The sequence below is a fragment of the Tenebrio molitor genome, chromosome 7, assembly GCF_963966145.1.
Source record: "Tenebrio molitor chromosome 7, icTenMoli1.1, whole genome shotgun sequence".
In the NCBI taxonomy this organism is placed as follows: Eukaryota; Metazoa; Arthropoda; class Insecta; order Coleoptera; family Tenebrionidae; genus Tenebrio; species Tenebrio molitor.
Window position 1 is genome coordinate 20,858,488 of NC_091052.1, and position 26,581 is coordinate 20,885,068.

At 37.8% G+C, this 26,581-nt stretch overlaps 3 protein-coding genes across 6 annotated transcripts; 2 read left to right on the plus strand and 1 right to left on the minus strand.

Annotated features, from left to right (window-relative positions):
• Positions 1-347: 347 nt before the first annotated feature.
• On the plus strand, positions 348-1,760 carry LOC138134338 (uncharacterized). The gene has a single exon (XM_069052527.1). It carries the CDS (start codon positions 856-858, stop codon positions 1,621-1,623), a length of 768 nt encoding a protein of 255 aa, XP_068908628.1. The 5' UTR covers positions 348-855; the 3' UTR covers positions 1,624-1,760.
• A 6,174-nt stretch (positions 1,761-7,934) lies between these two features.
• Pisd (phosphatidylserine decarboxylase) lies at positions 7,935-12,122 on the minus strand. 2 transcript variants are annotated; one of them, XM_069052525.1, is made up of 7 exons: positions 11,980-12,122; positions 10,031-10,137; positions 9,545-9,727; positions 9,221-9,459; positions 8,729-8,892; positions 8,401-8,570; positions 7,935-8,349 (listed from the first exon to the last, which is right to left on the minus strand). In XM_069052525.1, the coding sequence occupies exons 1-7, from the start codon at positions 12,012-12,014 to the stop codon at positions 8,042-8,044; spliced, it is 1,206 nt and encodes a 401-aa protein (XP_068908626.1). In that variant the 5' UTR covers positions 12,015-12,122; the 3' UTR covers positions 7,935-8,041. The 2 variants fall into 2 exon arrangements, with proteins under 2 accessions (XP_068908626.1, XP_068908627.1); XM_069052526.1 differs by lacking the exons at positions 10,031-10,137; positions 11,980-12,122 and adding an exon at positions 9,832-9,927.
• Positions 12,123-12,319: 197 nt separating this feature from the next.
• Positions 12,320-22,726, plus strand: PolD1 (DNA polymerase delta). Of its 3 annotated transcripts, XM_069052524.1 has the most exons (13): positions 12,320-12,539; positions 12,593-12,857; positions 14,732-15,346; positions 19,137-19,318; positions 19,444-19,677; positions 19,729-19,894; positions 19,949-20,157; positions 20,214-20,475; positions 20,526-20,759; positions 20,811-20,983; positions 21,805-22,054; positions 22,110-22,239; positions 22,292-22,726. In XM_069052524.1, exons 1-13 carry the CDS (start codon positions 12,490-12,492, stop codon positions 22,669-22,671), a joined length of 3,150 nt encoding a protein of 1,049 aa, XP_068908625.1. In that variant the 5' UTR covers positions 12,320-12,489; the 3' UTR covers positions 22,672-22,726. The 3 variants fall into 3 exon arrangements, 1 of the variants encoding a protein (XP_068908625.1); XR_011160713.1 differs by lacking the exons at positions 22,110-22,239; positions 22,292-22,726 and adding an exon at positions 21,420-21,673 and having other exon boundaries at positions 21,805-22,031; XR_011160714.1 differs by lacking the exons at positions 22,110-22,239; positions 22,292-22,726 and adding an exon at positions 21,420-21,550 and having other exon boundaries at positions 21,805-22,031.
• The last annotated feature ends 3,855 nt before the right edge of the window (positions 22,727-26,581 follow it).

Below are 26,581 nucleotides of genomic sequence, written 5' to 3' on the forward strand. Positions count from 1 at the left end.
GCCTGCCAGGTCTCCAGATCTGAATCATTTATCGGCGGCCCATAAATTCAGAGGCTGATCTGAGAGTTTGAATTCGGGAGACTTTGTTTCAGTTACTGAAGAAATGATAACTAACGCTACTAAAAGAAGTTTGTTACGTAGAGCACAATTGTGCATATAAATGAATGGTGGTCATTTCGAACATCTGCTTTAACATTGTTACCTATTTAAATAAATGGTTCTTTTTAGAATCGCCGTTTTTATTGTTTTATTTCGAATTTTGCAATTGTCAAGTCTTGATGTTGATGACAGATAAACGTCAACGAATTTTTATATCGGAAAACGTCAAAATTCCAGTTGCCCTGTAGCGACCTGTTGGAAGCCAGTCACTGCAACCAACAATACATCCGCAACCACCAATAGATCTATCGGCAGATTTCCCAACGATCGCCTGAAGATGGCATCACCAGCTACTGCCTACGAGCCTTAGACGATCCCAATGGAACTTCCACCAGCATCAGCAATCACCGATAGATGGCGACCCAAACCCCCGACTACCGCTCTGTGAGGCACCAGGAGGAATCAAATTCCACCCCAGCATCACACCCGGCAGTTCAGTTCAGCAGTCCAGTTCCCGTCTTAGTGAACCAAAGTGTAACGCAACAGTGGTGACCCCGAGAAACAGTGCTCCAGTAGTGATTCAGTAGTGTCTTCCAGTGCTTCCGTTGTGAGTCAGTGTACCCCAGTGACCCCAGTGCTCAGTGCTCCCTAGTGTACCCAAGTGCCCCCAGTAGTGTCAGTCCAGTGTGCCAACGTAGTTACCATTCGCGAGTGTTGTGTGGTGATTACCAACTTTTGACTCCTGGACTGCGCACCATGCCCAACAACGGCGAATCCACAGCTTCCGTGCAGACTGAGGCCCCTGCGCTCCGCAACCCTGAGGTAGACCGCGTCACAGTTCGAGTCCCACCATTTTGGAGTAACGAGCCCGCACTCTGGTTCTCGCAACTTGAAAGCCAACTAGCACTAGGTAACGTCACGGCCGACACCACCAAGTTCCACTACGTGGTCTCCAACCTTGACTTCCGGAACGCACAAGTCGTCCGCGACATTCTGCAAACACCACCTAGGAGCGACAAGTACGAAGCACTCAAGACAGCCTTAATATCCCGCCTGTCGAGCTCTGAAGAGCAACGCATTCAACAACTTCTTCAACGAGAAGACCTAGGGGACCGCAAGCCCTCTGAATTTTTACGGCACCTCCGAAGCCTAGCGACAGTACCAGAGAACCTTCTGCGATCCCTGTGGACAAATCGCCTGCCGCACCAAACTCAGGTGATCTTGACCACACAGACGGACTCCACCCTGGACAAGCTCGCTGAACTCGCAGACAAGGTCCACGAGATGTTGCCCACTGCGCCACACATTGACGCCACTCAAATAGCAGCAACATCAACCGACCTTAGCAAAGAAGTAGCCGAGCTCCGCAAAGCATGCAACCGCCAGCAGCGCCGTAACCAATCACCAGCACGACCAGCAGCACAACAAGACAAACCAGAAAACACAATCTGCTGGTACCACAACCGCTTCAAGGGGAAAGCGACCAAATGCACCCAGCCTTGTTCCTACCAAACGGAAAACTAAGTACTGGACCACTCACGGCGGCAATTGGTCCGGTACCCCAGCAACGCCGCCTTTTCGTAGTCGACGTCGCCACAAAAGAGCGATTCCTGGTGGACACCGGTGCCGAAATATCTGTTTACCCCGTCAACAAGCTACGCTACCGTCCCGCCGCAACCGAGTTCCAGCTACACGCCGCAAACGGCTCCACCATTACAACTTTTGGTTTTCGAGCCATGGATCTCAACTTAGGTGTACGACGACAATTTACCTGGAAATTCATTGTAGCCGCGGTCACACACCCAATCATCGGAATGGACTTCCTGAGCCACTTCAACCTAGTGATCGACCCCCGCAACAAACGGTTAATCGATACCCAGACGTCCCTCAGCGTCCGTACCGTCTCTACCATAACCGCGACCAATCCTCCACGTCTCCTTGCGGTCACTGATTCAATATATCTCCGCCTGCTCAAAGAATTTCCGCAACTAACCAACCCACAGCAAACCAGAACCACCCTCAAACATGACACCGTGCATCACATTCGCACCACGCCAGGACCTCCTATCTCTTGTAAGACTCGACGAATGGACCCACACAAACTGCAGATAGCCAAGACAGAATTTCAGGCACTACTCAATGACGGCATCATCCGCCCCTCAGCAAGCCCATGGTCTTCACCGCTACACCTAGCACCCAAAAAAGACTCCTCTTGGCGACCCTGCGGCGACTACCGCACCCTCAACGCACGCACCATACCCGACCAGTATCCCGTGCCGCACATTCAAGACTTTTCTCAAAACCTTGCTGGCTGCACCATCTTCTCGACGATTGATCTGGTGCGCGCTTTCAACCAGATCCCAATCGCACCCGAAGACATCCCGAAAACAGCAATCACGACACCGTTCGGACTGTACGAATTCATGTATATGTCCTTCGGCCTCCGCAACGCTGCACAAACGTTCCAACGCTTCATGCACACCGTTCTACGCGGCCTGGAATTTTGCTATGTGTACATAGACGACATCCTCGTCGCATCCAAAAACGAGGAAGAGCACCTAAAACACCTCCGTACTGTGTGTGAAAGACTCGCAAGCTTCAACATCCTCATAAACTGTAACAAGTGCGTGTTCGGCCAACGCGAAATCCGATTTCTTGGACACATCGTTTCCGCGAGTGGCATCCGACCGACGCCCGAAAAAACCGACGCGATCACAAACTTCCCGCGACCGGAAACAGCGAAACAGTTACGGCAATTCTTGGGACTAATAAACTTTTATCGGAACTTTATCCCGAAAGCAGCTAGTCTCCAAGCTCCTCTTCACGCTGTTCTCACTCCAAAAACGAAAAGCAAAGCAACGATCAACTGGACCCCAGAGATGGCACAAGCATTTACAGACTGCAAACAAAGTCTCTCCACCGCCACGCTCCTGGCACACCCCATCATTGGAGTTGACCTCGCCCTCTCTACAGACGCCTCCGACTTCAGTATCGGCGCCTGCCTCCAACAGCGAGTCAACAACGATTGGCAACCGCTTGCCTTCTTCTCCAGGAAACTAACTCCAGCACAGACTAAGTACAGTGCCTACGACCGCGAGCTCTACGCCGTGTACGCCGCGATCAAATACTTTCGTCACATGCTGGAAGGCCAAACATTCTTCATACTCACCGATCACAAACCACTGACGTTCGCGTTCGCACAGAAACCCGAGAAGTGTACACCGCGTCAGTTTCGCCATCTCGACTTCATCAGCCAATTTACCACAGATGTCAGATACGTCCCAGGCCCCGAGAACATCCCCGCCGACACCCTGTCACGCACTGGGAGCATCTCCTCAGCCGGCGACTTCCGCGCCCTCAGCATGGCCCAAGAAAACGACGCCGAACTGCAGGAACTTCTTCGCCCAGACGCCAACACAGGCCTCCGTCTGGAAAAGATCACTATCCCTGGTACCAACCTGACACTCTATTGTGACACAACAACCGGTGAACCACGTCCCTTTGTCACACCAACCCTCCGACGTCCCGTCTTCAACTCGTTGCATAACCTCTCTCATCCAGGCATTCGTGCCACTACAAAGCTTGTTACAGATCGTTTTGTATGGCCCAACATCAAGAGAGATTGTCGCCAGTGGACCCGCACATGCACCCAATGCCAGCGAACTAAGATTTGGCGTCACAATTCGCCTCCTATCGGACGCTTCGCACCCCCCAATCACCGCTTCGAGCACGTGCACGTCGACATAGTAGGCCCCCTACCTCCATCCAACGGGTACCGCTATCTGCTGACGTGCATCGACCGCTTCACCAGGTGGCCCGAAGCATTCCCCTTGACCAACATCGACGCTGCTTCCGTCGCACAAACATTTGTAGCAGGCTGGATCTCCAGGTTCGGTACGCCTCTTCGCCTCACCAACGACCAGGGCCGCCAATTCGAATCTGAACTCTTTCGCTGCCTCAACAAGATATGTGGTACTACCCAGTTCCGTACCACCGCATATCACCCAGCGGCCAACGGACTAGTTGAGCGACTCCACCGTCAACTAAAGGCTTCCCTCATTTGCCACGCCGAAACCTGGACAGAAGCGCTTCCTCTCGTTCTGTTGGGCCTCCGCACCGCGTGGCGTGATGACCTACAAGCCACAACAGCCGAGTTAATCTACGGTCAAACCCTTCGTCTGCCTGGAGAATTCTTCAACCCTAGCAAATCACGCCTCAGCGACCCTGAATTTATTCAACAATTCAGAAAATTGATGAACGACCTCCGTCCAACACCAACAAGCAGTCACGGAAACAAACAAATTTTCACTTTCCGCGACTTGGAAACCTGCAGCCACGTCTTCTTACGCCACGACGCAGTCAAACCTCCTCTTCAACCGGCGTACGACGGACCCTACAAAGTTCTCCACCGTGATCACAGAACTTTCCGCCTGCTCCTCAACGGTCGTCCGACCTCCGTCTCGACAGATCGTCTCAAACACAGACTAAAGATATATATTGGGTATATAGACAGCCCACTCCTGCCAATAACAACATAAGTGGGTTTAGTTCTACCTTCGGTCGCTTTTCGCGTGGTCGCTAGCGTCGCCAAGGTTCTGTAAAATCGCGCCAAATTTGATCTTTGTTTGAATGTCTGTTTTGTATGCAAATCTACAGTTTTACTCCGATTGTGATGAAATTTTGCACACTTGACCTTCAAAACAAGGGGGAAAATTACTTTAAGCTGCGAGTAAAAGCTAGTATCAAAATAAAATAAAGAAAACAAAGAAATGTAGACAATAATTAGTATTGTTATAAAACCGTATTACAAATACAAGATACATAATACAATTAATATAAAAATATCGGTCTCGTTGGTACACATTTTAAATCGGATTCACCTCTACTTCAATCCGTCAGTTGAACGGCAACAGACAGGTCGGGACTCGGATAATGGTCAGTTGGGACTATCTGGAGATTTGGATTGTTCATCGAAGTGTATATCACAAACCCGATAATATTTTTGCAGCCAGAATTTTAACCATCAGCTCTTCTCTGGCGATGGCAACTGCAACGCACCATTTTCTATACATTTATAACAAAGAAAATTTGCAGCTCTTATTACACATATTATTTAGTTGTTTTATATCACAACTATGATTTTAACCTCACAATTTATCAAATGTGTAACTAACAGCTCACACCTCTCCCCACAACTCCCACAACTCAAGTCCAAATATGGTAAAGGTAACTGTAATTTTTACCGACACTAGCGCCACTGCAGCCTTTACGAACGGAGGTTAAACTAATCTCAACTTTACTTAAAATAGTGAGAGTGCACACCCCCTGGTCTCAAACCCGCATACGTCGCCAATGAAGACCCACCACAACCCACCATCACTCCACCAAACACAGCAACAAACACAACAGACACCAACACCAAACAAACGCGATCTGGACGCAACATCCAACGCCCTGTCCGCTTCCGCGACCATCCCGCTGGGAGGGGGGTGATGTAGCGACCTGTTGGAAGCCAGTCACTGCAACCAACAATACATCCGCAACCACCAATAGATCTATCGGCAGATTTCCCAACGATCGCCTGAAGATGGCATCACCAGCTACTGCCTACGAGCCTTAGACGATCCCAATGGAACTTCCACCAGCATCAGCAATCACCGATAGATGGCGACCCAAACCCCCGACTACCGCTCTGTGAGGCACCAGGAGGAATCAAATTCCACCCCAGCATCACACCCGGCAGTTCAGTTCAGCAGTCCAGTTCCCGTCTTAGTGAACCAAAGTGTAACGCAACAGCCCAAACATTTTATTGATTTGTGCGATATCAGAGATTTTTTGTTGTTGTTTAGCAACCGATCGGATTTTTTAGTAATACCTGAGGACGAGCTTCCGGGATTGGTGAAATTAAAAACTTTGTAACTCGGTAATTTGAGCTAGCAGAAAATTTATTTTAGTCAATTTAGGGTCTCTTTTGTTGGCGGCACATGCCTGTTTTCTCTAGGGAGCCAGTTGTGGGACACCCTGTATATATTTTTTTATTCGTTCTTATAAAGAATCTTCTTCTGAATATTCTTACATTAAAAGAAAAAACAAAAAATGTATTTTAAATGAAAAAAATTGAAAATCAAAAATCAAGTACTTAATCAAATTTGTAAACAATACAAAATCTATTCTAGTTGCTCAAAGTTGCCTCAATGCTGTTGCAGACACTGTCGATACCTTCTAGAAATGCCCAAATTTGCATTCAGTAAAAAATTTCGGGATTTTTCCTGATATACTCGCACTATCTTTTTTCTTAACTCTTTTTGGGTACCTGGTGGGGTCAAATAAACATTGTCTCGAAAGTTTCGAATGAATAAAGAAATCCAATGGATTCAAATCTGGGGATCTAGCGGGCCATCGAATAGCTCCATGAGCACCCATTCGTCGTTCACCAAAATGATTTACATGATTTAAAAATACAAAATTCATGCGTGCATTATGTGGTAGGTATGGCGCCGTCCTGATGAAACACGACTCTATTCAACACTGCTAATGGTATCTCATCCAGAAAATTGCTTATTTCGTTTGATAATAAATAAATAATATGATATTTTGTTTGATTGAGTCTGCTATCAGTAAAAAAGAGGCCTACTAGTCCATTCTATCTCCAAAAATGCCACACCACACGTTAGCACTAAATCGTCTTTGGAAATTTTCTTCCACAGCAACATTATTATTATTATTATCATCATCAAACTGTTTTGACAAATGAATATTCAGAGCTTACTTAGTCATTTCGAGCATTTAGAACAAACTTCTCTCTTGTTTATTTTGGTCACTTGATTTTTAAATTTTGTACATTTACTCTTTAATTTTTTGACTTTTGTTTAATGAACAGATATAGTTCTTTGCATTTTTATATTCAGAAGACAAATCTCTACAATACTGAATAAAAAAAAAATGTACAGTGGTATTTGAAAAAAAGAAGCTGATGTTCATCTGTCAAAAACTGGACGGAAGATTTTTTTTTAATTAGTTGGTAATGAAGTGTTTTCAAAATTATTTCATTTCATGTGTCACTTATTCAAATCGGATAAAAAATAAGCAAGATAGAGCATCAAAGGTTTTTCGTCAGTCACCCTGTATTAAAATGTAAAATTTAGCTATGATTTATTATTAAATTGGGTGGTCACTTCCACAAAAGAGGTTGGCGTGGGTTGTTTATGGTACACTTTAGGGACTGAAGAATTACCTACTAGAAAAGTTGTCAACAGATGTTTGCCAACAATGAGGTATTTATTTATGACACTGTAGTTGTAAATCTTGGTCATTTTTCGCTTTTGATGTTAAAATTGGAATAATTCAAAAGCTAATAATTTTCTTTTGATGCGAATTTCATAAATGTGTTCTTTGAATTAATTGTGAATTTTTTTGGTTAAAATCGATTTTTTTAATTCATGCCTCTGAATGAAGTGATAAGGGAAAATTAATTGCACACATTGGAAGCCTTATATCAAGGTAATGTAAATCTAAAGTTTCATAATTTTTACTAATTTTTTAATAGTGTTTATCGTGCGGGCGGTAAAACTTGAATCACCCTGTACATTCAATGTATAATTATACGTTTTTAATTTGTTGTAGCCAATTATTTAGGGCGTTCTCAGTAAGTACCTATATGAAGTTCGGAAAAACCTTGCTGGAATTTAGAGTAAGTATAATACCAATATTTATCTTCGATTAGGTATCAATCATCAGACATAAATAACATCAGTTTTAATCTTCGGCATTTTAATCACACAAAATACTAAAATTTGGGACTACAAGATATATGGGAAAAATTCAACAATATACAATAAAATTAAAAAGTGCTTTATTTGCCAAGCGTCATTAGGTATCACAATGATTTAATAGTATTTTAAAAAGTATTTCAATTACCATTCACATCACTTAATACATGATATTAACTGGCTCTACTAATCTGCCTTGGGGGCTTCTGTATTCTATCAACAAATTTCTGTTGCCCAACTTGACCCAAACTCTGTCCCATTAGTACATGATCCCCTGGCAACACAGTGAATTGAAAATTGACCGGAGCTTCAAATACCAAAACTATAGTGGAACCCATTCGGAATTCTCCAAAAGCATCCCCCTTTTTTAGGGTTACGTTGCTACCTAAACATATATCTTTACAACGAATTGTATTTTTAGGAAAATTAGTGTGCAAAGTCTTGTCGCAATATACTTTGATCGTTCCCACATTTGTTGCACCTATAGTGAAACAAATTATAATATGAAATAACGAAAAACAGAAAATTTTACCAACTGCGGTGTACGAGAAAAATCCGTGTTCCCATGATCCTAAATAGACAGCACGTTCATTCAAACAAAATAATCCGGGGACCCATTTTGCTATTCTAGGACTCACTGACAAAAGTTCTCCGTGAAAGTGTCGGCGATGAGTCGGTTTCCATTCAGCTGGTGAATGAAATCTACAGAAAAGGGTTGTAGAGATATTTTATCATTTAATCAAATGGTTTTAACTGTTCTAAAATTGTAAAAGATAAATTGATTTCTGCTGCTTATGATTTATGTCAAAAAATATTACTATGTATCGTAGAATAACTGAAATAATCTTTAATTTCATTACCTGTGATAATCGCCTGGGGCCAAATAAATTACACATTGATAGAGTGTGTTTTCTTCGTGAGTCTTGTGTAGTAACGACGTTCTGTAATCTTTAGAATTGGTGTTGTTATTGTTCCAGGTATTTTCACCGAGGAACTTTTCCAAAGAATATGTTACGCCTTTCACCTAGAACATATATATCATGTTTGTACACGCTTTTAAAGTGACTCATAAAAATAGTCATGTTGAGAGATATTACAATTAAACAGAAACCAGACAGTCTACATCCTTGTAAACAATGAAATCAGTTTTTACACAGAAATAATAAAACTCCAGAGTCAATGGATTCTAAGTGGTAAACAACTGAAGCGTAAACATATTGACAGCAAAGCAAAAATAAGACGCGAAAAAAATTGTCAACAATAATTTATAACGCCAATTTCCAGACAAAATTAGTTCACAGCGGAAAGGCGATAAAAATTATCAAATAATTTCAAGTAATCAAAATACTTACTTGTTCTATCTCTCCAGTGTGAATAGTACCAAAATGTAAAACAGTGCCGTCACAAGGAGACACTAGACTACTGTTGTTATCGATTTTCCGAATTCCATTTTTCAAGGGCCTTGCGAAGAAATCCGCCAAACTGGGATAAGACCTTAAATCCTCATGTAAAGCTTCCGACAGTTTAACACCGAAAGTGTTAGAATACAAACCATAGACTAAAGGTCGTAAAAACTCCGGAAGTTGTATATCTGCGGCAAAAGACGAACTCACTGTTACGTAACTTAAATATCTACACTAGTGGTGTTCGCAGTTTTAAAAACGTTGAAAAAATACCTGCAATCCATCCCCACCACCGCGATACTGTTCTCAGAGGCAGCATACAGTAGCAGTCGATTTCCCATTGCCTAGCAATTCGTTCAGCAGATTTTTTCCGGTAAGAACGCCATTGCATCACTGCAACGAGGCAAATTCCTACTGGAACGAATCTGGTCAGAATTCCTTTCCATTCTAATCGATCTATATTTAAAAAAAAAAGAAAATTCAAAATTAATTTTACCAATATAAAAATCGTGATGGCAATGACTGATGAAGTTCCAACATGACGTGTGTTGTTTGCAGACCTTTGGAAGTCATAAGTTCATTAATACAGTATGTGGTCCATACGATTAATTCTATTAGAATTATTCGTGGAGACATGTTGACGGTGCAACGTGAATTCAACAAATGGGTTACTTCTTAGTGTCTTAATCGTATTTATACAATCTCTGCTTAGGTTATCTGGAGTGACCTTCCGTGTTATTGGTTAGTTCTAAAACTTACCAGAATTTCTCCCGTTCGTTGACAAATGTCTTGTAAAAACTACTCTAGGAGTATCAAGTCTTGATATGTTTATCCAGTTTTTATATGGGATGGTTCTTTGATACAGTCTGAAAATATGAAGACAAGTGTTTACATAATCAAAAATATATAGGTACATATTTTTTTATCCACATTTTCATGAGCTGGATATTTTTCGTAAGTGTAAATGACACTAGGGTTTCCTATACATACCTATATCGGTTTAATAAACTTTTATCGTTGAAACTATTGAACATTAATCTCAATGTCATTAAACTTAGTGAAGTTAAGTGACCAATAATGATAATTGAGTTTTAAAATATTGTTACTGCATATTATATTGCTTCGTGGTAACATTACAAATTAAACTTAATTGTTTATAATGTTAAATCAAATGGGTCATTTAAAGTCAAATAACTTTTTAATGGGAAGTTTATGATCAAATTGCTAAAAGTAACTTTTTCATCGACAGCACGTAGATCGTAGAACATACTGTGACCGTTTTTTTTTTTAATTTTCCAAATTGTATACTAAATATTTATTAGATGACATCAAAGTTGTCATAATCAAATGAAATCGATTAATGTCTATTTGTCTTACAAAACATGTGAAAACTATAGATTTTATGTTCTTAATGCAATTTAAAAATAACTAAAAATATTCAGATGTGAAACACCTGAGATCAATCAAACCGGTATGAATGAATATAAAAAATGTACCTTCATTTTTCAGAGAAAGAGTCAACAATTTAGATTTTTTTTTATCATATTAAAATCATGCCAAAAAGTCGCGTTTTTTAAAGTGTTAACATTTAGGATTTGAAATGAAAAAAAAAATTTTATTATACCTACATATTTTATATAGAATATTTTTTATTTTGGTACAGTTTGCAGTACCGTACTGTATACTGAAACATAGGCTCATGAAGATTAACTGGTAGTCGTCACCTTTATGGTAAAATACGTATTTCGAGTAGGTATTGTTTTTTTTTATGATGTGAATTTTGAAAACACAGCCGTAAATTGCTGTAAATTTTATTCTGTGCATTTTTTTAATATCTTCGTGCGAGTGATAACTGATAATATGTCAATAAAAACAAGAGGATTTATGGATACCCTTTTTAATATTATATAACACATGTTATACATATAAAATATACACACCGGTAGTGGGTATATCAGAATTACTTTAGCTTTGTTTCCGTCTTTTATCAAAGAAAAAAAAACAGTAATTTTATGCTCATAATGACATCAATGTAAGTCAATTTTAAAAATAGCTTAGTGATAAGGGTCTAAATATACATTTTATTTCTTACTAACTTAAGCATTATTTTTTCATTCTTTCCTTTCAAACAGTTTAAAAAAATAAAGGAACCTTTAAACTTTGAATGAACCCAATCGAAGTAATCACAATTACTCTGTCAATAACGCCAAATAATGATTATATTCATAAATTTCTTATTTATTTATTGTATATGGTTGACAGAAATTTTTGTATGTATGCACAGTAATCTGCTGTGATATGAACCAAAAGAAAGATTCAGTTTTATTCCATTTTTTTGTCTATATCAGTAAAATTCTACTTTTATATCGTTATTCAGACTATTGATTCAATTTAAACAACCTGATACTGCTTTAATCTTAAATTATTTATAGGATCTGTATTACTAGTAACGTTCATTAAGAAATAAATAATTCATTGAGGTTACAGAAAACTTATTCTATTATATTGATTGAATAAACAAAAAATAGCAATGAAGATATTATACCTACATCAATTTAATTTGATTTTAGAGGGCCTCAAGTCTTGTGTTTTTAATACGCAATTAAAGTAACACACATATCCATCACCAAAACAATCTTACAAACAATCTGAACAGAATTTGAACAATATTTATTGAATAAATAAATGATAATAATTATGATACTTACTTCCTGGAACTGTTTAATATGTAAAGTGACATCATTAAAAATATTTATTTTGTAACAACAACTTTTTCGGAACTTTACACGCTTATCGTAGGCAATTTAATACAGTCGTCAAATAAGTGAATGTGAGGTTAATAAAGTTTAAGGTTTAGGTTATGTTCTTTATTGACAGTGTTGACGTTTTGACATTTACATATTAGCTAAAGCCTACTTTACACGTATCTATAATTTTTTGTCAGGGATTTTTAATTTATATTTGAAATGCTGAAACTTAACATTGAAAAAATACACTGAACAGTTCAATACAGAAGTGGGAACTGCGATAGTATGATCTAAAATTACAAAATTACAAGAAATTAAATTCCCCACATTTGTAAACATACCTTTAGAAAGTCTTCTCGATTTTTGTTGACGCTTACGATACATAACCTCTATTTTTGAGCGGGAATTGGGGAATCAGTTTCAACGACGATACTTTATTACGAAGCATTTTGGTTACGAATAGTGATTAAAATGGCAAAACGGAATCAGCAGGATTCCAATAACCCCCGCAAAAAATTTAAGTAAGTACTTGAGAACAATCAGTGGTAATGAACGTTACAACAATAATTTGCAGAAATGATCAATTCTTCCGACCACCAGTGGGTTCTTTAAATCCGAACGATGATACTTTAATTTTTCAAGAATTGGAATTGGATCACTACTTATCACGGCCTTATCCCGGAATGCCAGGAGCTCAAACGGGCATGGTACCTGTGATTCGTATGTTCGGTGTAACAAAAGTAGGCAACAGTGTATGCTGTCATATACACGGATTTTCGCCCTACTTCTATGTAAATTTACCTGATAATTTTGAAGAAGCTGAAATGTATCTTTTTAAGGTAAGAATTCTTTAGGATCATTTTTGATCAATTTATTTCTGAGACAATGATAGATTCGTATTCATATTGTTAGTCACTAAATATATTTAAATAACGAAAATGCCATTCTTACATAGTAGAATTTTTATAAGCGCAAGTGTTACTTTATTGGTATTATTAAATCTGTAGTATCTTATCTTCATTGGCAGTGTTGATTACAATATTAGTAAATTTAAAATAATCACCAAGGATATAATCAGTATCAGTTCATGGATACAAATTCACACAGAATTTTGCACATAAAATTATAAAGTTGACTCAAGTTGCAAAAAACCAATTTGGATTTGCAACAGCAATTTTATGGCATTAGTCGTTTGAAATTACTTTAAAACTGTACTTATATGGAAAATATTAAATCCAAACTATGATTTTCAGGTCCCTTTGTGCCTTTATTTGGTTCGAAAATATTGAAAAAATGCTGTTGCAAATGACAAGTGGTTTTTTGCAACTTGAGTCGACTATACAGGGTCATTATAAATGATTGTACCATCGTAGCAGGCGTTGGTGGCTGTGGCTAAATTGAATGTGCCGCAAGCTTGATAATATAAGTAAAACTAGTATCGCCGATAGGTGGCGTTACTGGCGGTAGTGGAAATCTGTGTACCAGTTTGTCTAACGTTGCGAAGCAGGCGGCACATCCAAAATTTGTGTGGGTTTTCAACGCTAACTGCGATGGGACAATCATTTATAATGACCCTGTACAGCAGACTTATTAATATCAAGTTTTAATAAGTTTTTATTTAGCCCTTTATTGATTCAACAACATCAATAATAATGAATGAAAATTATGTTGTCTAATAGTTATTTATGTAACAAGTGAGTAAAGTAATACTTTTTTTATGAAAAGAAAAATTTGGCGCACAAGCGCAGCAAGTGCACAAATCCGTCGAGTAAAAAAATATTTTTTTTAAATACATAATTGAATATTTACAACAAAGTTATAACTATTACAACTATTACAAAATTTTAAAAAATACCTACTATTGGGGACAAATTACTTTGGTCGTCAAAGTCAGTTGACTGACAGAAAGTTGTAAAGCAAGCACGGACGGTTAACCTTATTTTTTACTACTGTCAACCACTGTCACTGTCAAACTTATCATTGCAAAATGTTAAATACCGAAAAATGGACAACTGAAGGAGATATTCCAAGGCAATTTGGCCCATGGACAACCCCCAGAATCAAGGGTGATGATTCAAAATTTTTGAATGGTGGATGGTGCCATATTTTTGACAATTTGAAATTGTCATCACTATTGACTTGACGTTAATGCTTGGTTTACATTAATTTGTTTTGAAGTGACAGAAAAATGACGACCAAAGTAAACTAGCCAAAAATGAATAGGGAATTTTTCCATTTTGGAATTTTTTATAAATGCAGGTTAAAATTTATAATGAAATGTGTTAGAAATATGTATCTATACACATTAAAAGTAACGTTTCAAGTACTTGTAACTTTTTAAATTTATCTAGAGTTTAAGAATACGTGGGAGGATTGGGGTAATTATTTTGCTTTTCAAGAAAAATTGTGGAATTCCCTATTCATTTTTGCCTAGTTTATTTTGTCCCCAATAGTATTCATAATAAAAATGTCATTAATGCTTTTTTTCCGAACGACATTATATCATTTATAAAACATATTAAACTCGGTACAGGTTGCAAGTGTGTCTTTGCAGCCTGTACCGAGTTTAGAAAAATAGTAATATGAAACAAACAAAAACACTGTATTAACGAAAACAAAAAATTAATTACAATACAGACCTTAGATCGTCTTTTTTGTTTTTCTACAAAGATACATCCTGTTAACTTGCGAAATCATTTTTGATTAATTTTAGGAGAAGCTAAATGACGCAGTTGTGGCCGACATGAGATCAAATAAAGATAATATCACTGAAGCTGTTCTAATGATGGAATTGTTGAAAGGAAAATCTCTTGTAGAATATCAAGGAGAGGAAGACGGCAAATTTGCGAAAATAACACTAGCGTTACCGAAATTTGTTGCGGCAGCTAAACGCTTGTTAACCACAACTATCGTCTATCAACCTCTCGCGAATCACACTTTTTACCCTTTCGAGTCGAACGTCGACATCGAAACGCGTTTCATGGTCGACACTAACATTTTGGGTTGCTGTTGGATTGAGTTGCCTGCAGGAAAGTGGTTTAGAAGACCACAAAATTCTTATCCCGTGACGTCGCGTTGTCAGCTAGAAGTGGACGTTTCGTGGACGGACTTTATATCCCATTCGCCTGAGGGAGAATGGTCACCTGTGGCCCGTTTTCGCATTCACAGTTTTGACATCGAATGCGCCGGAAGGAAAGGTATTTTCCCTGAGCCGAATGTTGACCCCATCATTCAGATTGCAAATGTCGTTAAACTACATGGAGATGAAGAGGTGGTCACCCGGAACATATTTACTTTGAAGAGCTGCGCTCCTATAGGACATGCGGAGGTAAGAGATAACATTTTTGATCTTTTTCGTTAGTACATATATTTAATTTTAATGAGTACTGGCTAGATTAATTCTTTGATATGTTCGCAAAATTAATGCAGATAAAGCAACATTTTCGCAAAGTTGATAATATTGAGTGTTTGATATATTAGTGGGTTTTAAGAAAACATGATTTACTCATGTTTTTATCTCATTAGTACGATTCAAAATTTGCCGAGCTAGATTTGCAAATAAATCTTGATAGTCTTTGTATTTGACTTTTTTTATCAAATTCCATGACCTATGAAACTTGCTTATCTGTTTACATCTACATAAACGTATATCTTCAAGAAATTGGAATGATTTTCTTGACACTATTAAAACAAAAATATTTTTTGTTTTGTTTTTGAATTAATAAATACAGTGGCTACGAAAATTGGATTGCACTTTTCCACATTCTCCCAAAAGATGGAACTATAAGCAAAAATTAAATGAAATTGCTGGCAACATTGTTTTTTTTTTAAGTAGCTAAATGTTGGTTGTAGCCAATGATCCTGCACTCTTATAACTGCTGTTCTACCAGAACGACCTTCTTTAGAAGGATAATACCATTATAATGTTTTTCTTTATACCATACACCTATAACAGTCTAGGCCGTTATTCTAAATTATAGGCCGTTATTCAAAATTATCAGACCGAGGCCGTTATTTTGGCTGCCGTTGCTACGGTTACGGCACAAATGACAACTAAATTTAATTTTTGAAGTAAAGAGAAATGTCAGTCTTACAAATAAATCATCGTTAAATGTTAAATATTATTGGTATAAAGAAAACTATAAAACAACATACGGCCGATATGGATATAACAGACTCGGTTGATTATAAAATCTCGGCTCGCCTTGATTTTACAATATCTCAACCTCGTCTGTTATATAACCCATATCGGCCTAATACCGTTATATACTATATTCGTTGCTCAATATTGAAATTCATGACAGTGACATTGACAATTATTGTTTAAAAATAGTGACAATTGCACAAAATTGTTGCCATTTATTTTTTTCATGCTTAAATTTTTGTGAAAACAGCGACATCTTTTGGCAGAATGAAGAAAAGTAACTCCAATTTTCGTAGCGACTCTGTATATTCATGGCCCAGTTTCAGTACCCGATACCGGAATTTTTTTTGTTACTGAACTCATCAATTTAAACTTTCTTGTTCTACACCTTTGATCTATTTTTATATTTTTCATTGTTAGATAGTGTTTTTTTTTTATTGCTTTTCAACATCTCGAATATATTCGGGTAAATCAGTAGCTAAACCTAGTCTACTATTCTGTTTTTTAATTCTTTTATTAATGTTGTTTTCTTTAGGTAATGTTGTGGTCTAACCAAAGACTAAATACTTACAAAGAAGCGACACAGGCGTGCGTATTTGCTTTTCCAATAAAAATGTAGTCCATGCTTTCTTGTCATTATGACTTTTGGAATTGACATCCAAAAATTTGTCAATGTCATACCTACTTCATTCAAATAGTTGCGAACATGCTACCAATACCCTATTTCAATAAAGTGCAGATAATATCCCTATTTCAAGATTGCACGAAATGTCTTATAATAGCAGAAAGTGAGGTTACGAATACTTAAGGGCCGCTTTACATCTCAACTCAATGGGATGACAAGTGACGGCCAAAATTCCGTGGCCGTAATTGTACACTTGTCACTTTGCAGTTTTAATTGTTTATTATTTTTCAAATGATTCATTAAGGTGTTTTGAGTTAAATAAAAAAGCAAAAGAGTCTTTTTCAAGATTATCTCGTGCACGACATTAGTTACCGCAGTAAAAGAATTGTTCAAAGTGTTTTCCTTCGACTGCTAGACAAGACAGATCTTGAAAGTGACAAAAGTCAAAAGTGGAGATGGTCAGGTGCTGGTTGAGCCTACAGGGACGCTATTCTGGCGCCCGCTCGACGTGTACTATTATTCCGGCGCGCTAGAAAATATTTTGTTCACAACTTTTTCGACAGTGGGATATTGAATTGTAATCTATCCGATAGTTTAAAAAATCTTCCAACTTTGTTCCAAAAATGGTTTGAATATTTTCATCAGAACAAAAGTTAACAGGGGGTATAAGTTTTACCATGCAATTCCCTATGGCAACAGTTAAAAAAAATGCACTCTATGTACTATGGCGGACAGTAAATTTAGGCCGGCCTGTCATTGAGTTGACATCAAAATGTGAAGCTGGCATTATGTTCAACTAACCCCATTTTCGATTTTTGTCATTCTTGTCATCGTGTCAGCGATAATCAATATTAAAATTGGGAAAAGAAGCGTGCACCAGAGAGAAGTGCTACTACAAATCAGTTATGTTAGTGCGTCATGATCTGTAAGTTACGAAAAGGGCGAAGGAAACGCCAGACAGCTTGAAAACCTTCAGTTTGACAAACTGACACATCAGTCATAATGACAATAAATGATCGCTTGCATTGACTCTTTTGAAATGTCAGAAATTTGCCGGCCTAAATTTATTGTCCGCCATAGTACATAATTTAATTTTCACGCTCTATCCCCAAATTCCAAACATTTTTTCGCTTTTCTCGTAAAAGCCGACACTTACGAATAACGGACAATATTTCATTCCCCTTGGGTGTCCGTTATAGGGCATTAACAGGGCAGTTTTCCTGGCAAGTAACTTCCAAATCCTTTGTCAAAAATTCTTATTGCGAAATTTATTTAGTACTGGTAAATTCTTTGAGCAACTGCTACTTGACGAAACTTGGTCGAATATAGTAATTTACGTTATAAGTTCGGTGGGTTGCTTGTAACAGTACGAGTTAGACATTCTGGAAGAGGCGATGTTAGGAGCTGAGTCAAGAATGTCAAAAGGAGTAAGTTGCAAATGACTAATTTCTCGCTAAGTGATAGATGATTTTTCGTTTCACAATCAATTTTGGTTACTGGCGGCATATTTATTTGGATTTAATCTCTCAATTCAAAGTAACCAACCTTAGGCATTCAAAATAACTTTTGAAAATTCTAGTTGCACACAACATGAAAAACGTTATTTTCCTAAAAGTTCGAATTCTAGGGAGTAATTTATTTTTGACACGAGAGTAACAAAGTTTTCGTATATTTTAAGCTGTAGTTAAATTTAGCTCACGTTGGTGCAACCGGGCCTAAAAGAGCTATCAAAATAATGACGAATAAATATGGGTTGCTATTTAAAAAAATAGATGATGACGTCATTACTTTGACAAGGAACACCCTGTATAAAAATATTTTACGTCAATAAACGTGAAATTGAAATTAAAATTCGACCTGTTTTTGTTCTTTTTTCAAAACTCAAGAGTTTATGATTTATCGAATTGTTGCGTTACTTTTTCCCCTCACTGTATAATATGTCATACCAAAGTTAACCTATTTGTGATAAAGCCGTAATTAAACGGTGGAGATCGACATCGACTGTACAGTTGCGGCCAAATAGAAGCGACCACTAAATTGACATTTTATGTTATCTTTATAAATTTTGGTAATTCAAGCTTTTAAAATGAAAGTTTCTCGGGTAACCAGATACCCATACCTGTGGCACAACATAACCGTGACGGATGATGTCAATTTAGAAAAAATTGCTGCCCAGCTTTATTGGCCGCAACTGTACATTATTTAATGTTTCCATTTTTTTTCATTATAATAGGCAATTGTCTAACTCTTTGCTATCCGCGTCATATTCTTAAATTCGATAAAAAACTTATATAAAAAATAATTTTTTGTATTTAAAAGATAGTGGCACATTTTTTTGGGTTATTTCAGGTCCGAAGTTTTGAAACTGAAGGGGAAATGTTAGAAGAATGGGCCGCATTTGTACGCGAGATGGATCCGGATATATTTACAGGTTACAATATAAACAACTTTGATTTTCCCTATCTCATTGAACGTGCCCGTCATTTAAAGTTGAAACGATTTGATTTTTTGGGGCGGATACTTGACATAAGGTAATTGCTCATTGGTTATTTTACCTTTGATTTTCATTAAAATTAATATTAAAATACTTCATGATAAAAGTTATCAAAGAATACGGACCTCATATACGCGTATATAATAAAATTTATTTTAATAGATCGACCATAAAAGAAACCGTTACTCAAACAAAAATTGGTAGAAGAACTTTCAAGTCTATTAATTTTGAAGGTCGTGTCCCCTATGACATGCTGATGGTTATTAAACGGGACTTTAAACTCAGGTCGTACACTTTAAACAGCGTCTGTCAGGAAATTTTAGGTGAACAAAAAGAAGACGTACATTATAGTATCATCACAGATCTGCAAAATGGCGACGAACAGACTAGGAGAAGGTTAAATTTTTGTTATTTATTTAACCGAAAATGCTAAGTTAATAATTTCAGACTTGCCGTTTATTGTCTGAAAGATGCAGAATTGCCAGTTAGGTTACTAAATACCGTTAGGAGTTTCACGAATGATGTGGAAATGGCAAGAGTAACAGGAGTTCCTATAACCAGTTTACTAACCAAAGGCGAACAAGTTAAAGTGGTAGCGCAGTTACTGAAACATGTACTTTTCATGCATTTGACGTTTCGATTTTATATTAAAAAATATTGGTTGCAGGCTAGAAAAGCAGGTTATTTTATGCCTGCTCATCAAGGAGCGGCTTCTTCTGAACAGTACGAAGGAGCCACAGTTATTGAACCAATGAGAGGATATTACACGGATCCGATAGTCACTCTAGATTTTAGTTCTCTATACCCTAGTATCATGATAGCTCACAATTTGTGTTACACCACACTTATTAAACCCAATGTAAAAGAAAAATTAAGGTAAGGGGATTATATTTTGTGCATCTTTTACCACATGTTACGCTTCGTGTTTGCAGTTTAACAGACGAACAAGTTACTACAACGCCGGCAAACTGTATGTTTGTGAAGTCGTCGGTCAGGCCAGGTCTTCTGCCACATATTTTACAACATCTTTTAGCGGCTCGTAAAAAAACTAAAGCCGAGTTGAAGGAGGCAACTGATCCAGTTGTGAAGGCAGTTTTAGATGGTCGACAATTAGCCTACAAGATATCAGCCAATTCGGTTTACGGATTTACAGGGGCTCAAGTCGGAAAACTTCCCTGTTTAGAAATTTCTAGCGTAAACACGTTGCTTGCATTGCCGTCAATGTTTTAAAAATCTCATTGTAGAGTGTCACAGCTTACGGACGTACGATGATCGAACAAACTAAACGAGAAGTAGAACAACATTATCGCATCGTGAACAATTATGAAGCGGATGCAACGGTTATTTACGGCGATACGGATTCTGTTATGGTAAATTTCAAAGTGAAGTCTTTGGAGAGGAGCATGGAACTGGGGAGAGAAGCGGCCGAATTGATCAGTGCCAAATTTATCAAACCCATAAAATTGGAATTCGAGAAGGTTTATTTATTTGGGAATTTTTGTTTTGTGTTCGTAAATGTGTTTTTGAAGGTTTATTATCCGTATTTGCTGATTAATAAGAAACGATATGCTGGCTTATATTTTACAAAGCCGGATAAATACGACAAGATGGACTGTAAGGGTATTGAAACTGTCAGAAGAGATAACTGTACACTAGTTGTTGACGTGATCAACACATGCTTGCAAAAACTTTTGATTGATAAGTAAGTTATTTCTTCACTGATATTAAACGGGAAGTACAGTTACTTTGCGTTATATGAAACCGATACTGATGTCGACGAAGACATTTTTCGAACGATTGAATTTGTTGTTTCCAGAAAAACTGAACAGCCAAATTTTTACGTAATAAACATATTAACATATTATCGTTAAAACCCGGTAACTCCATTCTCGCCAATTTTACAGGAGAAGCAAAAATAGTATACTACTTTATTCGCAATCATCATTTTATTTTATTAAGTTGTGTATGTATGATCTTGAATAGTTTTAGAATTTTGAATTTTTTGAGGTCATGTTTGGCAATATATTGCTGTTGGATATTCGGTTGGAAATTTAAACGTGTGTTTCTCCATTTGTCTGACAACATGTCCCATTTAGAATTTGCAAATAATAGAAATTAACCTCTCGTAAACGTTGTAGTGACATTTGACATTGACATTTTCGAGAATTGCCAGAAATGTCACTTTCCGACGAAGAGATGCAAGTGTTCACTTTCTAACCAAGAGGAACCCTTTTCAGGCTGCAGTGACGCACTTTCCAACCTCATGCAGGTTAACAATAGGCATATTACAATAATGATTGGGATTAAACATTTTTTTTCGCCCAATATCTTACAAAATTCAATATTTCAAGCCATCGAAGTGGAGTTATACACATCGTTTTGTATCTAATCGGTAGTTGCACACTTTTTTGATTTTTTTTTTTGTGATTTGCACGACAATATCTGTGTTTGTATAAATTGAAAGTTGTAATAATAGAAAAGTGTAAAGGAAAATACCTTGTCAAATATGAATTAAATTTGTAGGGATCCAGATGGGGCAGTCAAATATGCTAAAGAGGTTATTTCGGATTTGCTCCAAAATAACGTAGATATATCCCAGCTAGTTATAACAAAGGAGCTAACGAAGAACGATTATGCAGCAAAGCAAGCACACGTCGAATTAGCAAAGAAAATGACAAAAAGAGATCCAGGAAATGCTCCTAAATTAGGCGACCGCATTCCTTACGTCATCATAGCGGCCACCAAAAACGCTAGAGCTTTCGAAAAAGCTGAAGTAATTACAAACATGACTACCCATCTGTTTTACTAGCTGACTTGATGCATTTTAGGATCCAATTTACGTTTTGGAGAACAACGTTCCAATTGATTCACAGTATTACCTAGAAAACCAACTTTCTAAGCCTTTAATTCGAATTTTTCAACCAATTTTGGGTGATAACGCCGAATCAGTTTTATTACGTATAAAATGAACGTTTTGGTTGTTATCATTTTATTAGTAAAACATTTTTAGGTGGAGAGCACACACGAACAAAAACGATGGTAACTTCTAAGGTAGGTGCTTTGGCAGCTTTTACAAAGAAAAAGGAGACTTGTTTGGGATGTCGTTCTGTATTATCGGCGGGATACGAAAGCGAAGCCGTTTGTAGTCATTGCAAGCCAAAGGAGGCGATGTTATATCAGCAGGAGTTGGGACACCATAGAATGCTGGAAAATCGATTTTCGGAGTTGTTTACAGAATGTCAACGATGTCAAGGATCGTTGCACGAGGAGATATTGTGTACGAGTAGAGATTGCCCTATTTTCTATATTCGGAAGAAGGTTCAAATGGAACTAGATTCAAGCAAAGTGAAAATTGCAAGATTTGGGGATCCAGTAATCGAAGACTTCTGAAGTTTTCGCCTTTCGAGTGATAATTTTTCAACAATAAAATTAAAAAACAAAGAGATTTGTGTATTTTACTCGTTAAAATGTTTGCTGGTTATATTGACGACATTACTCATCAGTCACGGAAATGTTGACTTTTTTGTTGTTGATTTTTTCAAATACATTTACCTGTATATGTTTTTTTACATTTGAAACAGTGAATTTTAATCTGCGAGCAATGATTTACGTGAAGGAAGACCGATTCCTGCTCATTCTGAAAAAAAAATGTATGTTCGAATAATGTTCTAACTAGAGATCGGATTCAAATAGACGTTACGTAGGAAGCTGAGAATCAGTTCCTAATATATTGCATGAAAATACGCCAACCAAGTAGTTGTAATGTAAACTCAAGTATCGCCGGTTCCGCGCAAATTCAATTATTTGAAAAATCAAATAAAACCCGCGAAAATGAACAAAATGGCCAAGTCGTGATCGTCAATGGTCATAGGGACAGTAAAAACCTTAGGAAACCTCTGGAAACCTTTACGTTGTGTGTTTTATACAAAATACCGGAAGACTGGCTCGAGATGCGAATGGCGGACCTGCAGAGTGGACAAACTTCAAAATAAAAATACATAAATCGTGGACGAGTAATGGGATGCGTAAAACCTCCAAAACTCATTCACAAACGATGGCACACCATAATTTTTTCTAATCGTTACATTTTATACAAACATGGCATAAGAATGAATAAAGAAACTCAAATTGACAATACTTAAGGCCCTAACTGAATACTGCACTCTTGCTCTCTCACCTCCTCGCGTAACACGTGGTTTACCCTCGCGAAGTTAGCCCAATTCTCGCCCCCCGATGTATGAGTCTCTGACCTACCACGACGCATTCGTCCAAGTCCCTGCGATACCTAACTCGTTATGGGTGCAGTGCCCCGGCTTGTGTCCTCCGGAACACCCTTGCGAATCCCACACCAAATAAAACAGAGGCTTCCACGAAGGACGTGAGAAGCTCCACGGCCAAGGTCACGCTTCATGGAGAAGCCTTGCGGGTCCCATACCGGCAACCCCAGAAGGCTCCTTTGGTAGGCCCTCTTTTTTCTCTGCAACGTAGTCAGTCTGCACGTGTATGATGTGTGCGATTCGTGGCGTTTAAAATAAAAACAAACGAAATGATTATCTGGAGAAATTATACAAACTGAAGACTAACACTCGGTTAAAGAAACTAACAAGCAAAAAAAAAAACAACTGTTCGATTCAAGAGTAGAGAACGAGCGTTTCTTTTAAAAACGAAAACCCCAAAAAGTTACCCCCACTTCCCCGCGGTCGAATCTTCACGGTCATCTTCGGACGTCCCTCTACTTCTCCTGGTCTCCTTTGGCTGCGGCAATTTAAATTCAAACTGGGATATTACATAGTCTAAGTACTAATCGCTCACAATTAATGTGGTTTTATACTATAAATACAATCAGCGCACGGTATAATGCTAGTTAATTCGACTTGGATGGTGTTTATTACTGAACAGGTCGACTGTATGGTTTTTGCAGAATTTTTGTTTCGTTTTTATTCAGCGTGAGACGGAAGCAATGCCAGATGGCGTCCCAATAAGTGTTTTGCCAATTCATTTGAACAAAATTTGTTAAGGTATAAAGTAAAAAATAAATTTTCAAATAATAATGGAAACAATGTTCAAACGGTAGGTACGATACCACGTAATCTGTCGACTCTTGCATTGCTTCAAAAAACAGACAAACCATTATTGAATCGTGAGATTAGATTGTGCCCGACGCCCTGCAAGTGCTGTGCCGCACGTTCATGAAATTCGACCCGCACTACTAGAATCGCCTAAATATGTTCGATCACTAGTTATCACCTGTAGAATTTTAAAAAGTAGGTACCATAATTAACGACATTTTCACTTGGATATCAGTAAAATGTCTTGTGGCGATGTGCCTTAAGATCTAGCTAATCGGTGTTCAAAATTTAAAAAATACAAGGAAGGTACTTTCATAACAGTCTACTTCTACTGCATTAGTACAATATCGTAAAAGGTGGCGAAACCGACACGAGTGTTTCTTAGTGAGTCCCATCCAGTCAGAGTTACAGTTTAGAAATGTCTGATTATTAAGGAAAGAAATGCGAAATTTAATTGTAAGCTTGCTTGCAACCAATTTTTCTCTTTTTATAAAACGATGTTTAATATTATACCTATTACAATACTGGTACAGTAAAGTAGTAAAGTATTGATTAGCCGAATGTTAGTTATAAGAACATTGAATTCTAATTTAAAATTATTACCGCTTACATCGGGATTTATTATAAATTCGAGTCTGTGTCGTAGATCAAACATATTTCTTATATTTTTTTTGTTAATTTCAGCTAGGTATATTTTACAATTATTGGCACTACCCTCAGTCCCATTTAGGTAATAATCGAGGCCCTACTGTATTTATTTCCGTAAATTTTAACACGTTTTTACACGCTACGTCACAACCGAGCGAAATTACTCCATGAACTGATGCCTTTGCAGCTCAGTTTCTCGTTTAATCCTACTAATGAATTGTAGACGCGTTTGCGGTTGGAAGGAACAGCGAAGAGGTGCTAAGCTTCAGTGGCCCATTGCAATAAAAGCCGCCCAGCTGCGGCACCGACTACAAAAATTATTTGACTTAATGGAACTCGTCTCGCGCGTCACAATGGAGCATAGCAATCATTTTCAATTTTTTTTTACGTAAAATAATTAATCATGTCACTGTTTTATTGCTGAAATTAAAATTACAATGCATAACAAAATTTTTGGGAGTTCTGCAGCTCTGCAGCACTTATACACCAGCCGCCCCTGACTGGTACTCGTTTTTAACTTGAACTCTAAATGTGAGTAGGTGATAGGTGTGTCAAATAGATATTACAAGGAATTTATGTTTGGTGAATTGAAATTTCATATGTAAGGGAATATTAAAAATGCAACACCAAAAACTACCTACTTCTTCTACCCGAACATATGGCTCATAAATGATGTTTGAAAAGGTTCGGGGGTGATTTTCGGCACAGGCAAGACAGTAAAGCTTGGCAGCTGAAACCGAATGGAGCTATTCGAGATGCACGGGAGTGATGGCAGGTGAATAATTTGTGGTCCGGGACCCCGAGAGTAGTGGAGTGAATTAGACTTGTGGTAGCCCGTGAAAGAGATACAGTTGCCAGGTGTTTTGGTAACTGGGTGATACCAGGTTTGGGCAGCCTGGGTTATGAAATCAGTACCTCAATGTGGAAAACATCTGGCAGATACCATAGTATATTTCTGAACACCGAATTAGCTTATTAACTTATTGCACAAATAGCTATTCTAAGATTCTGTCGAACAAATCACTAGACCTATTATATTATTTCATTCTTAAAAAAATAAGCTTTTTAATGATGCCCCATTTAACCCATGTTCCCATTAAAAAAATCAAGTTGGCTTTGTGTTTAGAAAACTTATGATTTTTTTTTTTAATTTGATAATTAGCTTATAATTAGTCCTAAGGATGGAGCCGGTTCCATATATAATCGCAACTCTGTATAGATGATATCGGGTGTTCTGGTGTTCATTTAGATTTATCCTCAAAGTTGGCGTTGAATAATAATCGATTGTGAACGCACCACGGATTACAGATCATGAATCAGGTTTTTAAATAACGGGTGTTTTTTTTTTAATTTGGCGTCGAAGTAGGCGTTGAAGTGTCGATTGTGAACGCACTATACAGGTTACGGATCACGGATCAGCTGTTTAAATCTTACGCTTTTACACGAGTGGTGCGATTTCAATCGACTCTCCAACGCCTACTTCGACGCCAAATTTAAAAAAACACTCTTTATAACTTCACTACTCTGCAGACGGGCGGAGTGGTGCGTTTACAATCGATATTAACTTACAGTCCTACATATAA

Excerpts from the sequence above, each read along its gene's own strand:
- LOC138134338 (XM_069052527.1), top strand. The coding sequence starts at position 856 with ATGCCCAACAACGGCGAATCCACAGCTTCCGTGCAGACTGAGGCCCCT.
- Pisd (XM_069052525.1), bottom strand. The coding sequence starts at position 12,014 with ATGATGTCACTTTACATATTAAACAGTTCCAGGAA. Across the intron at positions 10,138-11,979 it reads ATATTAAACAGTTCCAGGAA|ACTGTATCAAAGAACCATCC; the intron begins GTAAGTATCATA and ends TCATATTTTCAG. Across the intron at positions 9,728-10,030 it reads AACGAACGGGAGAAATTCTG|ATCGATTAGAATGGAAAGGA; the intron begins GTAAGTTTTAGA and ends TTTTAAATATAG.
- PolD1 (XM_069052524.1), top strand. The coding sequence starts at position 12,490 with ATGGCAAAACGGAATCAGCAGGATTCCAATAACCCCCGCAAAAAATTT. Across the intron at positions 20,476-20,525 it reads CCTGTTTAGAAATTTCTAGC|AGTGTCACAGCTTACGGACG; the intron begins GTAAACACGTTG and ends ATCTCATTGTAG. Across the intron at positions 22,240-22,291 it reads CGCCGAATCAGTTTTATTAC|GTGGAGAGCACACACGAACA; the intron begins GTATAAAATGAA and ends AAACATTTTTAG.